At 39.3% G+C, this 14,457-nt stretch overlaps 1 protein-coding gene across 1 annotated transcript; it reads left to right on the top strand.

The window, feature by feature from the left end:
• Positions 1-544: 544 nt before the first annotated feature.
• Positions 545-11,257, top strand: MTFR2 (mitochondrial fission regulator 2). The gene is made up of 8 exons (XM_065057122.1): positions 545-835; positions 1,408-1,539; positions 1,962-2,066; positions 2,296-2,420; positions 4,409-4,626; positions 5,742-6,042; positions 7,836-8,019; positions 10,079-11,257. Exons 1-8 carry the CDS (start codon positions 773-775, stop codon positions 10,175-10,177), a joined length of 1,227 nt encoding a protein of 408 aa, XP_064913194.1. The 5' UTR covers positions 545-772; the 3' UTR covers positions 10,178-11,257.
• Positions 11,258-14,457: the final 3,200 nt, after the last annotated feature.

Raw genomic sequence — 14,457 nt, 5'->3', positions numbered from 1 at the left:
CCTCAAGTAGCAGAGAGAGAGGGAGATGTGCCCACTCCTTCCATACTGAAGGAGGGAGGGGGAGAAAGGGGGGTTTGCATCCTGCTACAGCAACCTAAAACACGTCGTTTAAGTTTAGCTCTTTAACACTGACTCATCATGAATTTGGTCATGTCCTGCTGCCCTGCTGAGTTTTCCCTGTTACTGTGTATGACCTCTGCTGTGGCACGCACTGAAGTTTCATTTTCCCGGGGGTAGAATTGCCTCGGTGCGAGATCCCCCATCTCAGCGCACGCCAGCCACGCTCACTGGAAGCCACTCAACAGGCAGTGTGTGTCACGAAAAAGCTGCTGTCTCTGGCCCAGATCGGGCTGCCATCACCACCCGGGCGCGTCCCTCGGGCGGAGACCGGTCGGGCTTCCCACAGCACCCGCCTGGCGTAGCGTCGGCATTCAAACGTGCCCCCCTCCCGACACCCCCCGCGAGGGCCGCCCACCCTCGCCCTCTCATTGGCTCTACGCTGAGCACGCCTGCTTCCTATTGGCCTGATTTCCTTTCTGTCCAACCCCTGCTCCTGGCTGGTGCTGTCAGCCCGAGCGGGCTGCGGGCCGCCTTTTGCCCCCGTCGGCCGCGGCCTGAAAAGAGGAGGCGTGCGGGCTCTCCGCTGCCCGCTGTCGGCTCCCGCGGAAGAGGGAGAGCGCCGGCTGCTTCTGGTGAGGAAGGACAGGCGCCCTGTCCCTGCCTGCGGGGTGCGGTCACTTCTCCCTTCCGCCCTGCAGCGGGCGCGGCGGCCATGGCGCTGGTGCTGGATCTCCTCAGGCGGGTGCTGGAGTACTTCGGCTGGCCGCCCGACCAGGTGAGGCTCTGAGGCGGGGCTGGGGCGGCTGGTCCGCAGCCGCTGTGGGTCGGGGGAGGAGCGGGCGCCAGCTTGGGTGGCCGGGTGGGCTGCGCTCCGGGAGCACCGTGGGGTCTGTCGTTGAGGGAGTTTCGCGGGTGTAATGAGGCACGCTGCCCGCATGCAGGGTCTCGTGGGGTCTCTGTTCTGATACCGCTGTTCAAGGTGTTCTTTTTCATCTGAACGGGAAAAAGAAAAAAATCAGAAACTTCAGATGTTAACGTTTTGCTATGTTAAATGAAAGACTGTGTAAAGATCACCAAGTACCAGCTAATCCTGTGTTTTCAGAGGCCTGGGAAACCTATTGTGTGGGAAACGGGAGAGGTGAACTGCGGCAGGGCCGGGGCTGATGTGACAGCGGGAGTGGATGGGCAGCTCTGCGCTGAGGAGTGTCAGTAGCCGAGGCTTGTCATCAGGAAATCCTTAGTTTATTTATGTGAAACTACTGCAGCATCTCTAGGAGTGTTAGTTTGGCAGAGTTATCCCGATTATTTTCTTGTTTCGTTGTCGGGGATTCTCGTTTGTTTTGACAGGCCATATTTTTGGAAAGTCGCATATTCGGCAGGAGTATCAGTCATACAGTCAGAACGTGCCTTCCCTCAGCAATCGCATCAAGAAGGCATTTCCAGCAGTTATATGCAGTCCTAAGGAAGTGTCAAGTCAAGGTACATTAAACTTATTTAATGTCTTGGCTAATTTTTTTTCCTCGAGACTTATATGGATGCAAATGGTTACTCAAATGTGCACTTTTGTCGATAGCTTAGAATATGACTTTCTACATGCTGTGGCTTCTACATTCTTTGTGCCACTCTAGAATATACTGGGTACAGGCTGCATATATATATTTATCTATATATATACACAGGCTGTAACTTGGCAGTGTTTTGGAAACAGTCTGTTAAAACCAGTGTAGGCCTCTTTGAACTTTCAGCTTGAGGAGTACATTGAAAAGTTAAATTGAAAAGTTATATTAACCTAACTGCGTTGTATTTTATGGCATATAACATTGAATTGCTTAATAACTTTGATTATAAGAATGGAGGGCTTTGATTTTCCGTCTCAGTTTAAAAGGTATTCTGATTTTTAGGTCACATCTTTTTACCAAAAGAAGGAATATGGATCTACTCGAAGTGTTGTTCGTAGACTTGGAACAATTCTTTCCTTAAAGCTCTCCCCAAGACCTTATTTTCAAGTAAGTGATTTATTGTTATACTTCAGCTATTTAAGCTTTCTAGTTGCTTAATTTAGCGATAGCTTTCCTGTTCTTTTCAGTTTGCGTAGCTCTTGTGTTGTGTCCTTTATGCTCACTGTTATCAACTTGCTTACAGCACTGTTTAAAAATTACTGTTGCTGAGGCAGAACTTGTAGTATGTGCTGAATCTGGTTTCTCTTAATACCTTTTTGCCCTTGTTTGTTTTTAGCTTGTTCAAGACCCAAGTCCATTGAGTTACCATGAACAAAGTAGAGGTCCAGCTCCTGTAGCCCCATCACTTGCTGATGTCCTGTGGGTGGCAAATGATGAGGGACAAGCATATACTAGACTTAGGTAAGTAAAAGTAGACTATACGCATAAAAAGGAGTAATAAAAGTAACCAATGTCTTCCTTTCTTTTTATTTTTTTTTCCCTAGCCCTTGCAGGGAGATGCAGGTCCTGCTTATCTTAAAATTCTTGCTATGTAAAGTATTTTTATGTGAAAGATTTCTGAAATTTACTCCTCAGTTTTCTCTTCCTAATAACACAACATCAGATGCATTACTAGTATTTTAATTTGTTTTCACTCGCAAAGTAATTTGTGAGAGATGGAGTTTAAGAGAAACTTGTGTATTGCAACATACAATAATGTTATTCTTATCATTTAGTTTACAGGCATTTTGACAAATGTTATAAAGGGGAGAACAAGAAAAATTACTTAAATATCTCCTTTTGACTTTGATTACTACAGTGCTATGTGTATAAACATTGATGGTTGCTTTGATGGAAAGAAAAACATGATTTCTTTATTATATAAAGTATATTCAAAGTAAATTTTTAAAATTCTTTCTAGCTTTTGTGGAGTGCTAAAGGAAATATCATTACAATCTTAAAATATTACAAGTATTGTGAAATGACAAATTTTCCAGGAATTTTCAGACACAAGTAGCATACAAGTCTTTTCATTTTTTTCCCCTCACTAGAGAAAAAGTAGAAAGTTGCCTTAGTGTTCTAGTAAAGGATATGTTCAATAGCAGAGGATGAGCCAGCCAGAACCAAGATTAATATTTGGACAGTTATATTGTCCTGTACTACATCTGTATCACACAATGTAATTCTACTTCATATTTGCATTTGTTTGTAATCGTTGTGGTGCTTGCTTGTAGTGAAACTACAAGAAACTGATGAAATCACACACTTTATAAAAACTTCCTGAATAAAAAGTCATGTTTCATCTTATTATTCCTGAGATGTTACTCTTGAATTATGGGGGTCTTTTTTGCAGCAGCTGTAAAACACTGCAAGAGTGAGAATACTGTTAAAAGGAGCTGTGCCCCGTTGTGTCTTCCTTGTGCTGTTCTTCAGCTGGTTCACAGATCCATGAAAGTTTGTTCTTTTGTTGTTTCAATTGTTTTCTTTTTACTTCCTCCTCTCCTGACTCTGTGGGATGTTTGTCGAGAAGGAGTATTCTAACTGATATCTTTTCCTTCTGAGTCAGTATGCAGCGCAAGGGATTTTGGCATATTGGAAAGCAATGCTGCAGGTCTGATTTGAAGTAAAAGGATGATTAGTGTAAGGGAAACAGTCTGGTTTTGTTTCAATCAAAAAAATTAGTGCATCTTGAAAAAAAAAAAAAAAAAGTAAATTTAGTTCTTTATTTTACAATGAATTTCTGATAGTTTGAGTCTATACTCTATATTTTGAGGTTATTTCTTTAGGCACAGACTTTAAACAATTTCTAAAATTAAAACCTGAGGCTTGTAGCACAATTTTCTAATGCAGTCTGTGTTCATATGTAGCTTACAGAAGATGAGTTTATTATTTTGTAAGTGCGTATTAAAATTCATTATTATTCTCCAATACATTTTCTGAAAAATTGCAACTTTGTTACTGCTTGCAGTGTTCACCTTTTAGAGTTTGATAAGTGGCTAAAGTGTGTGAAGCCAAATTAAGAGGTCATTATTATTTGACTCTCCCTGCCTTTCCTATCTAATGTTTCAGGTAGGGAGGAGGGAGATCCCCCCCTTATGGTTTCAGTCTAATAGCCATTGAATAATAACAGCTCAGTCTTATATAGTGACCTTACAATGTGTAGTTTATCCCTGAGTAGATTATCTGACTATTTTTATGATGCCTTTTCAAAGACCTGCATCATACCTGAGCAAAGGGAGACTTAAAAACTATTTTAAAGGTTATGAGTTGTTAAAAGTATAGTGTTTTCTTAAATAGTTTGCAAACTTATGTCTTGCTCAATGATGATAACTTGCTTGAGCAGACAGTAAGTTTTGAGGTTTCCATTGCTGGCTGAGCCTTTTGAAACTGTATCTTTTGTTGCTTTCTAGGACTGAATTATGGAGAAAAGAAAAAAGTACAGCTTATTGTGACCTACATCCATCTGTAGGTTCAATAAAAAGTGTTCCAAAAAACATTACACAAAAGGACAGCCTTGTTGATCAAGTAGCCCTACAGAAGATTTCTGCGCTTGAAGATGAGCTGACTTTTCTTCGCATGCAGATTGCTGCGATTGTTTCAGCGCAGACATTGGGAAGCGTTCCCTCAAGTAAGCCCTTCCTGGTTTGAAGCAGACCAGTGTTCCTTTTTTTTGCTTTAGAGTGCTTGCTCACAGCTTGCTGTGTCTGATGTCAATAGAGAACATCTCTTAATTTCGCTAAATGAAGTTACACCAACAAAATTTAAAGGATATAGTATTTTTTGTCTCTTTTTGGTGTTTGGCACTGTAGCCCTCCACTTTTTTTTTTGTGGCCTGTATGCCAATTTTGAATGTAGCTGATCCTAACTGATCTTTATACTCATTTCCATGTTTGTGAAGAATCTTAGTAACAACCCTGTCCATAGATTACCAATTACTACTTTAAAAGGTTACAGACTATTAATTAGATATTTGGGGTTTTTGTACTGTTTCTGACAAGTTGTTAAAATAATAGATTAAAAAAATATTCCAAGGAAGTTAGGTTTTAACAAAAACAAATACTGCAATAGTTATGTCTAACAGCCACTAGAGAGAGTATCAAAGATTGGAGTTCATATGCCTTGTGATCTCTTTTTTAGTTCCTTGCTCCAGAAAAGAAAGTGTTGAGGTCTTGATTGTCTTACTTGCGCTGTGATTGTTAAAACATTTGAACTGGCATGAGTGAGTTACATTTGTGTGCGTTGTGCCAAGTGAACTTAAACAGTGCAGGCACCTCTGTGCTTCATTTAGGTGTTCCGTTGGCTCTTTTGTCTGTTCTCCATTGTGCTCAGTGTTGCAGTCTGCTTTGTGTTTTGTGGTTATCTTTGCTTCATGCAAGGTATTCTTACATTCAGACCACTGAGAATGGACTATGTAGTAGCAGGCTGCTTTGCTGTTGCAGTGCTGCTTTGCTGATTTATATAGTGTTTAGACTGAAGGCAAATGCAGAAAATCAGGGCAGCAAAAGACACCTCAGATCCGTTATTTCGTGTGTTCTTAATATGTAACTTTGAAATTAATCATGTTGTTTGTTTTAAATATAATTCTTCTGTGTTACAATGTGTGAGGCGTGTGAGAAAGTGCCTTAAGAGGGCCATCATGTCTTGACTTATAACTGAGTCATCCTAGGTGTTGCTTAATATTGTTAATTGAAGGTACACTTACTAAAAATAAAATCACTGTTTTTCTTTTATCATTGCATCCAGAACTCTTTAAAACATTCAACACTCCAGATGGATTTTACCCAGTGCCAGCCATGACTTCTACACCATTGTCTGTGTCTCACAATCACTTTGTAATCCCCTCACCTCCTCCGCTTCCTTCTGGTGCACCATCTGGTGTTGGTGCTAGTAATTCAGCAATTGAACTTATAAAACAACGTCGTGCTACAAGAAACAGTGGTTCAACTGCAGCTGATAGTGCTGATCCCCAGAGGACAAAGACTGTTCCTAGTATGATGGATGTTTTGAAAGACCTAAACAAAGTTCAGCTGAGAGCTACTGAGAGGTGGGTTGAATTAAATGTGTGTCTGAATGAGCCAAGCCTGTGTAAGCATTGCAGCGCTTAAGAAGCACCAGAGAACACCAGTGTGAAACTTCATTTAATGGGCAGCTACTGCTGACAAACTTAAGTTGGCAACTTGTAAGTTCACAGTTTGAAATATAGATACTTGTGACATGGCTTTTAGATGCATTTAAAAGACACTGAATATCACAGCATTTAAAACTAGTCTGCGGCTTTAGCATGCAAATCTCAGGTTGCTGTGGATAAGTGGCTGTGTTGCTGTCTGGAGATCACTTGCAAAGTTGCCTACACAGTCACAGGAAATTGATCTGAACAAATAAATTTTTGCCTTTGCTGTGAAAGGACAAATCCTTACATTGGAAAACTACTTTTAATGTACCCAAAGTATTCTGGTTCTGGCATCAAAGTGTAAAAATACATGCAGTATATTTTATTGAAAGTGTTTTGTAAATTTGTATTTCAATAGTGAAGCTGGATTATACAAAATTTTAATGGTCTATCGTTTTGAGGGTAAGCACAGTTGACATGTTACAGAATTGCATTACTAAAGACTGCAGTACCTCTTAGGGTCAGTGTTGCTCTGCTGTGCTAGGTGTAATAGAGGTTGTCAGATGTCTTTTCTGAACTTCTGTTCTCGGAAGCTGTGAGTCTGGAGATCCCAGTTTTTACCACCTGAGCACCAGCTTATTCATTGGGCAAGTGTTCTAACAGCTTAATTTTTATAGGAAGGGTGAAATCAGTCTTTTTAAGTTTCACATTAAATGATCTCTGCTGTAACTGCCAGACTTTGAGCTCGGTGCTGTCTGTAGGTGTAAATAGGTACAATAATTTTTTTGGCACCTTACTAGCAGAAGTGTGAATATCTCTAGATTTATTTATTTAAAATATCTCAGTGGTTAGGAAGCCTTTCTTATGATTCATTTTCTTGGACTGGTCACTAATTTGCACATTTGTTAGGATTTGGGTTGCAGGTCCTATTTTGATTTTGCATGTCTTTGCTATCTGTTGATTTTTTTTTTTAATTTGAAAATAACAGTTTCTTTCTAAATTAAAATGCAAACTCTACTTCTTATTTCTTGCCCATAAATTGTCAGATTTGGATGCTCAGGTGCTCATTTGGAGGGAAAAAAGAGTCTTTGAAACCTTTGTGCCAAATCTGATGATTTTTTTGTTTTGGTAATGGAACTTGAGTTCAAGTGTGGTTTATCAATGGGGTTTTGTGGTCACCTGGCTACATATTTGACTTAAAGTGGTTGTTTTCTTTAAATGTAATTGCTCTGAGGAATTGTCTAAGATTGTTCTTTCTTGTGAGACCATAGAAAGGCACTCTGTTCTGAACTTGAAATTAATGAAGTTTAAATCAAATTATGTTCACACTGGTTATGAAAAAAATTTTAGTGGGAGATTCCCACTAACATACCTTAATATAACTTACAAATGAGACCTGCTATGAGAACTGCACATTTTGCTTTTTTTCCTCAGTAATTTGTATTACTTCAATATTTTGTGTTAATTTACTGCTATTTCTCTTTATGGAGCAGCATCAAGTTATATTTTCAAGCTCAGAATCTGGCTGTCAAGTTGTTTGGTGTACTTGTGTTAGTCCTGTTTGGTGAATTTCTGTAAAGTAACATTAGGAGCATTGTTTGTGTAATCAAGGATTTATAGGATAGGGTGTATACAAAAGTTGTGTTTCTGGATTTTTAGATCACTCAGCACAGGATTGTGGTCAGGAGACAAAAATCTTTATTTATTTATTTATTTATTTTCCATAGGTCACCTGGAGGTACTCCTCTTTCTAGACCCAAAAAGAGGCAAAGTTCAGGTTGGGATCCAGTTGCTGTACTAACTCATGCACTAAAGCAGAAATTTGCACATAGAGATGATGAAGATGATTCTTTGGACAAAGAAAATCGATCTTTTGAAAGCTCCCCATTTTCTAGTCCAGAGATCCCACTGGTATGTTTTTATATAAGAATGTGTTCTTATGTTCTTGAAGTGACTGCTGTTTCCATTGTGTCAAGGGTTTTGATTGCGGGGTGACAATAAAACTGTGGCAGATGTATTGTTAACCCCCGTGTTCCCTCCTCCTTCCCCTTTTGGCCCCTCCCTCTCCCCCCTTCCCACTCAGGACAGGCGATCGGGAGGGAAAGAAGGACAGAGAGAAGAGAGTTGGAAAAATTAACAATGTTTTACTAATGCTACTAATAAGAATAGAGAAAATAATACAAAATATACAGAACCAATCTTGAAAGTCTCAGCAACTGCAGAGCCAGCATCCAAAGTCCTGGACTGGACTCTGCAGCCAACAGGAACTGGATTCAGTCTCTCACTAGGCCTCAGTTTGCAGGGACGACTAGCAAGGTCCTCTCCTAATGTTGGCCGTAAACAAAAAGGAAAAGAAAGGGATGAAAAGGGATGAGATCCTTGTGATCTCCTGCTTTTATATGAAGTATTCACGTGAATGGGATATTATGCTTTGTTGTTCAGTTTCTTGGTCACCTGTTTCTCGTTGCCCCTCTCAGGAGACCTGTATCCATTCGTTATCAATAACTTCACATTCCATTGCTATGTTTACCAAAACATGTATCTGGTTCTCAACGAAAATGCAGCTAATAAGAAGGCTTTAGCTGACAGGCAAATTCACTAAAAGAGAAACTTGTTTTTTAACAAAACCAGGACACATTGATAGTTGCTTTCTTTTTTTTTGAGAGTCTACATCTTTTCTGCAATATTTTTAGGCCATCAACGTAGGTAGTTACTTTTTTCAAGGATTAGTCAAGGCAGGGAACCTCAAAGGTTAATTATTTTGGGTGGATTTAGACTGGTAAATATACTTCTAGATGCTCCAAGAGGAAAAATTTTAGAAGACTGACCTTCACAATTCAGCTCATGGTTAATTGAAATATGGACATTTGCTTTGATGGTAACTGGCAAGTATCCACACATGGAAACTGTGCCTAGTTAGGAATACTATCTACTTATTGACTTATTAATTTTACCAATAAAGATGCTCGGGTGGTACAGAGAGGTCTGAGCAACACATGCTATGGGTTCAGAAATTTAAAATGAAAGCATTTGCTTTAATATTTTTCTTTGAGGTAGCATAATTTCCATAGTTTGCATCTTTACCCAGAATGAGGTGTGATTCTGAAGGCTGTTGCAAAGCCTATGAAAAATACAGGTTTTGTTATGAACAAGAAAAGTGCAGCAGAAAAAGCCATTGGGCTGAGGTGATCCTGAGCACTAGTTTCTGTGGAGCAGCCTGTACAAGCTACTTCAACTTAGTGTCCAACACTACTGTTGGTTATTTGTTAGAGACTTCCACAAACTGCAGAACTGCTTAGTAGGGATAGATACAAATAGGTGGTAGTAATTAAAACTGTGTCTCTATGTTTAGCAATTCTATCTTTGTATCTTAGGAGCGAGAGAAAGATTTGGACTCCGTCTTTTGTTAGCATAATGGAGGAAAATAATGTGAAACATATTGTGGAGAACCAGACATTCTTTGAAGGCTGCTTATATGAGTGGCTAGCTGCCTGGCTGGAAATTTAAGGAAAATTAAGGCGTGTGTTTCTATTTGCAGATATAATTTTTATTTTTTTTTTATTTTAGCTGCCACAAGTATTTCTTTTATTTTGCAGACTGTACTGAGTCAACATCTCTGGTGCAGTCTTAATAAATTTCCCTGTGGACTTTTTTTTTTCCCCAAAGGAAAACTTAGAACTTGTTAAAAACAACCAGGCTTGTATTTTGGATGCTGCAGACCATTGCATTGCATAGGTGATATGCCTGATTCTATAATACATACAAAGTTAGGTCCTGGAACAGTTTATAATCAAGCTTCTGATTGTTTACTCTTGAGTGTTTTGAAGAATAAATGTACTTAAGGCAATTGCACAGACTTACTATTTTATTTTTCCTAAGTGCAACAACTCTTCCAAACTGTCTGTTTTAAATACCTTCTCATTCATTTGTCATGGGTATAATTTTGTTTAATTCCATCCCTGCTGCCCAGGTTGGACATTGCAGTCTGAAGCCAAATGCAAAATCGAGCCTTATAAGAACTGATGAAGTTGATCAGGTATCAACGTGGAAAGTGAGAGCTCATATTTAACTGATGGAGACTTCTGAAGAAATTTAATAGCGTGTATAAGTGGCAGGTCCACTTTGAAATTCCTGTAAGGTGCTGTTCTAGGACATGTCTCTTCCAGGCTGTTGAAGTTTGGGTTGCAGAGTTTCTAAAATTGCCTCTTCCTTCTCCTTTGTTTCCTGTTGGAGTGAATAAAGGACCCTGCACTCTGATTCAATGTGAATCACACTAGAGCCTTTTATTACAGAAACAAGCCTCCTTATATATGCAACTATTCTCTGATTACGCATCCACGCTCCAGTCATGCATTCACTGATTGGATATCATCTATGTTCATGAGCTGTCCACATGCTGGAGTCTCACTGCTGAAGGGTCTGTGATTTACATCATGTTAGGGCCTTGTTATTGTAGAAGTGCTTCTCTCCCATGGCAGGTCCTGTTTTCAGCTTTTGAGTTGGCCATGAAATTCCTTTGGGCCTGGCTGGTTCAACAACAAATCTCCATCTAACAGAAACCCCTCCACAGTTTCCCAGCAGCCAAACTTGTGAATGTGATGCACACAGCCAAAACAAGGTTTTTATTGCTATGGTGCAGTGTGTTTGAAACCTGGGAGATGCAGGCAATAAGTGTATGTGAAAGAAAAATAATTATTAGTGTGGCAGCTGAGGTGTGCACTCTGTTTGCAGTTCAGTGTAAAAAATGAAGAAGTGCAAACTTTTTTTGATGTGTTATATGTATCTGACTGTATGTAATTAATGGCAGCTAATACTGTTTCGTTAGAATGGTATAGTTGCCTCAGTTTTCTTTGTAGTTTACTGATGCAACTCCATATTCCATGTGCAAACAGTATTCTAACTTATTTTGGGTCAGTAGATAGACTTCTATGTTTGTGAAAATGGGTCATGCTGTAAGGAAACTGCAGGCTGTCTGTTAAATGCTGATAACATTGAGTTCTGTTCTGAGATAAAAAAGACCTTGTAGAGATCTGCTAGTGAATAGTTTGAATTCCATGTGTGTATAAACCTGAACTCCCTCCTTGGGTTCTCCACATGAAGTCTGTTTAGTTCACAAGAGTTTATGAAATAAAATTTTCTTTATATCACAGCTGTGTGTGGTACTGGGGTTTTGTCTTCTTTTGTATCTCAAGAGCTGACCAACTTAAATAGATTGTATTGTCTAAAATGAATTAAAATAGAGCTTACATTTTTTTTTCCTGCCAGAGTACTTGATGGAGTCCCTTATTTACAAATTTATTTCACTCTCTTGCTTACAGTAGCTGCCTTCACTTAATCTTTTGTCTAATGATCCTGATATATAATTATATATATATATAATTAGCCTGTATATCCTGTGTGTCTTCTATTTCCATGCCCATGTGCACAAAGCAGACTGGCAGCTGGATTTCCTCGTGCTGCTGAGACTTATTTGCACAGTTGTAAGAAATTACTGTGCAAATCCCATACTTCTGTTTTTAGTTTTTAAAGTTATCTTTTGACTAAAAGCGGAGCTTAAGTGACTTGCTATTTTATACTTCTAAAATGTAATCTAGATTTTTTTTTTTTCTGAATTCAGGTATTATTGAACTTTATGACATTCTCCCATTCCTCTCTCAGTCCATAACAGTTTGACCTTCGCTTTCTTTCCACTTTCAAAATACACATTTGCTGCATTCTCTACCTAAATTTGACAACTGCTGTGACATCCGTGCAGAACTTGGCCCCCTCCTTAGCAGTGTTACCCCTTCTGCCAAAGCTCTGTCTGCCTTGTCTTCTGCTCTGGTCGCTGATGCAGGAGGACAGCAGAGCGCAACACTGAAGGAGGCCCATGCGCTGCCTGCACAAGGGGCACGGGGGCAGGTGAGTCCTGGTGAGCATGACGCCTCTGAATGGGGTCCCTTTTGCTTGATGTTTGCAGGGTGGTGAGTTATCTCCTGCGTTACACCGGCTTTCGTAGGTCCGGGGCATCTCGGGGTTTGTGGTCCTTCTGTTGTGACTGACAAACAGGAAGGGAGAATTCTGGCTGTGAGAGGCTGAATTAATCTGCAAAGCTCTGATTTTGCTGCAAAAGTGCTACAACTTTGCTTTATGTGACCAGCAGTTTATGCTCTTCAGGAAGAACTATTTTGAACTCGTATGTGTTTTCTATTCTCTTCAGACTTCATCATTTTACAAGTTTGGCCTGCAGGAGTGTTTTGCAGTGGGAATTTTGAATTTGAAAGTGTTATATTTTCATTTGGGAGGGAATTATCTCAAAAATTTCTTAGTACATCTTAAGCCAAGGACCTAGTGTCAGATGTCAGAAACATCTGCAAATTTCAGTAAGCTTTGTGACCCTTCAGGTTGTTGGGTACAATCTCTGATTTTTGTGTGAAAGTCTGATCTGGATGTAGTAATGTAGTTTACATAGCTGATCTGCTTCCTTAGGGAAAAGAAGTAGTTATGGTCCATGTGATTTTTATTATTTTTCCAACTATATAGCACCTACACTTGTTAGAAGTAGAGATTCTTTTTTTTTTTATGTGGTTCCAGATGTAAATTAGGTTAGGTATTGAGCCCTGGTACACCCTGAGAAGTCTGTGGGTGGCACCTGATAATATCTGACAGTTTTCAATACCAAGAAGTGGCAAAACTTAGACAATGATGTTTACTAATGAAAAGGTTATCAACCATTGCAGAGATTTTTCTCGTTCAGAACTAATGGAAACATGGCTTTGTCATCTTATTTTCTTTGACTAAAACATTTGTATCAACAGCTTGAAAGCAACTTAGGTTATCCCTGCCTTGTTTACCTTCAAGTAACTTTGTTTACATGTGGTCCCTGACTGAATTGCTCAGTGACAATACTGTTTCACCTAGCTATAATTTAGCTATTTAGCTGAGAGACGTTTTTGATTGAACTGGACTTTAGTTTCCACAGTATTCTTTATTTAGAGAATTAGTTCTGATAGCTAATTATAATAATCAAAAGGCCTTTATTTTGATATTCGTTATTTTCCCCAGTAATCCTGTCAGCAGGATCTCTCCTGCAATGGGGATATTTTTTATTGTTTTTTAAGGAAAACAATGTGGTGCTTTTGTTCCAGCTATGTTTCTAGTCCTCTTTACATTTGAATTTCTGCTTACATTTTCATTCAGGCTATTTGCCTGGAAGGCTGAAGGAGGCTTTAAAAGAAGATTATTTCTGTATGTGAGCAGAAAAAACAGGAGTCTGAATTCCCCCTTTAGGTAACAGAGAGGTAGCAGCACAGTGTGCAGGAGTGGAGTTGGCACTGGTTATGGTAAACCTCTTATCAGCAAAAAATGTCTTAGAATCAAATATATCTGAAAATTTTGGAAAGAATTGATGTAAATAGGTGATACATTCTGCAGATGAACTGCATGTATTTAACCACAAGAGAGCAGTGTTATACCAGATAGATGTTGCTAGTCTTAAATTTAAAAGTAATGATGTTTGGTCAGTAATAAGTCTTAAGAGCAAAATTTTAATACCTTCGTAGTTTTGTCTTTTTGGTGGTGTTCACTAAATTGTAGAAGTATATGCTTCTAACTTACTAGCGTTATGGTGAACTATATTTATGCGTGTTTGGATTAGTAAAAAGTCAACACCAGCCTGGTTTTTTCTGTTATTCACAAAATAAATCTGCTACTTTGTTTTCTAGGAAAACAGACAGAAGAATTTATGTGGTGAGTTAGAAAAGAGCTTCATCTGGCAGTAGTCTTTTCCTGAAGAAATATTCTCTCATATCCCACGTAAAATGGCTATTGGAGAAAATTTCTGTTTGTGTTACAGCACACACCTTGACCTGTGGAGAACGTGTACAGTCAAGATTTTTCTTCTTGCCATCTGTGCTTCTTCTTGAGTACTCTGCATTTTACTCAACAGGGAAAGTTAAACCAGGTTGATTGTTCCTGCTTTTTTTTAATACTTAATGCGGTAACACAACAGCTGGATTTGCTGGGAGGCAGTTGCCACTGAGCAGCAGCTGCTGGGACAAGGGAAGAGCAGGAAGAAACTCGAAGTAAGCTGCATGTTATTGTTGCCTTAGACTTGCTTGACGTGTTGTCACCTTATAGTTTATAGCCTGTATTTGTTGTGGGTTTTGATAGTGAGAGCTGTAGGAATGTGTGTTAAAAGTTCCAAAATAGCAGTATGAATCAGTGAGGCCGGTGGTGTGTTCTATTACTGAAGTGAGGGTTTTTTTGTCCTTTAGAATACTGGGGGATTTTGTATGCCTGTTCTATAGTTTCTTATTGAATTTTGTCTCACTGGTATTTTAGTCATCTTTTTCCGTTACACTTTTTCTA

Source organism: Columba livia, chromosome 3, assembly GCF_036013475.1.
Source record: "Columba livia isolate bColLiv1 breed racing homer chromosome 3, bColLiv1.pat.W.v2, whole genome shotgun sequence".
In the NCBI taxonomy this organism is placed as follows: domain Eukaryota; kingdom Metazoa; phylum Chordata; class Aves; order Columbiformes; family Columbidae; genus Columba; species Columba livia.
The sequence above is the reverse complement of the archived record's forward strand: the minus strand, read 5'-3'. Positions and strand labels throughout refer to the sequence as shown.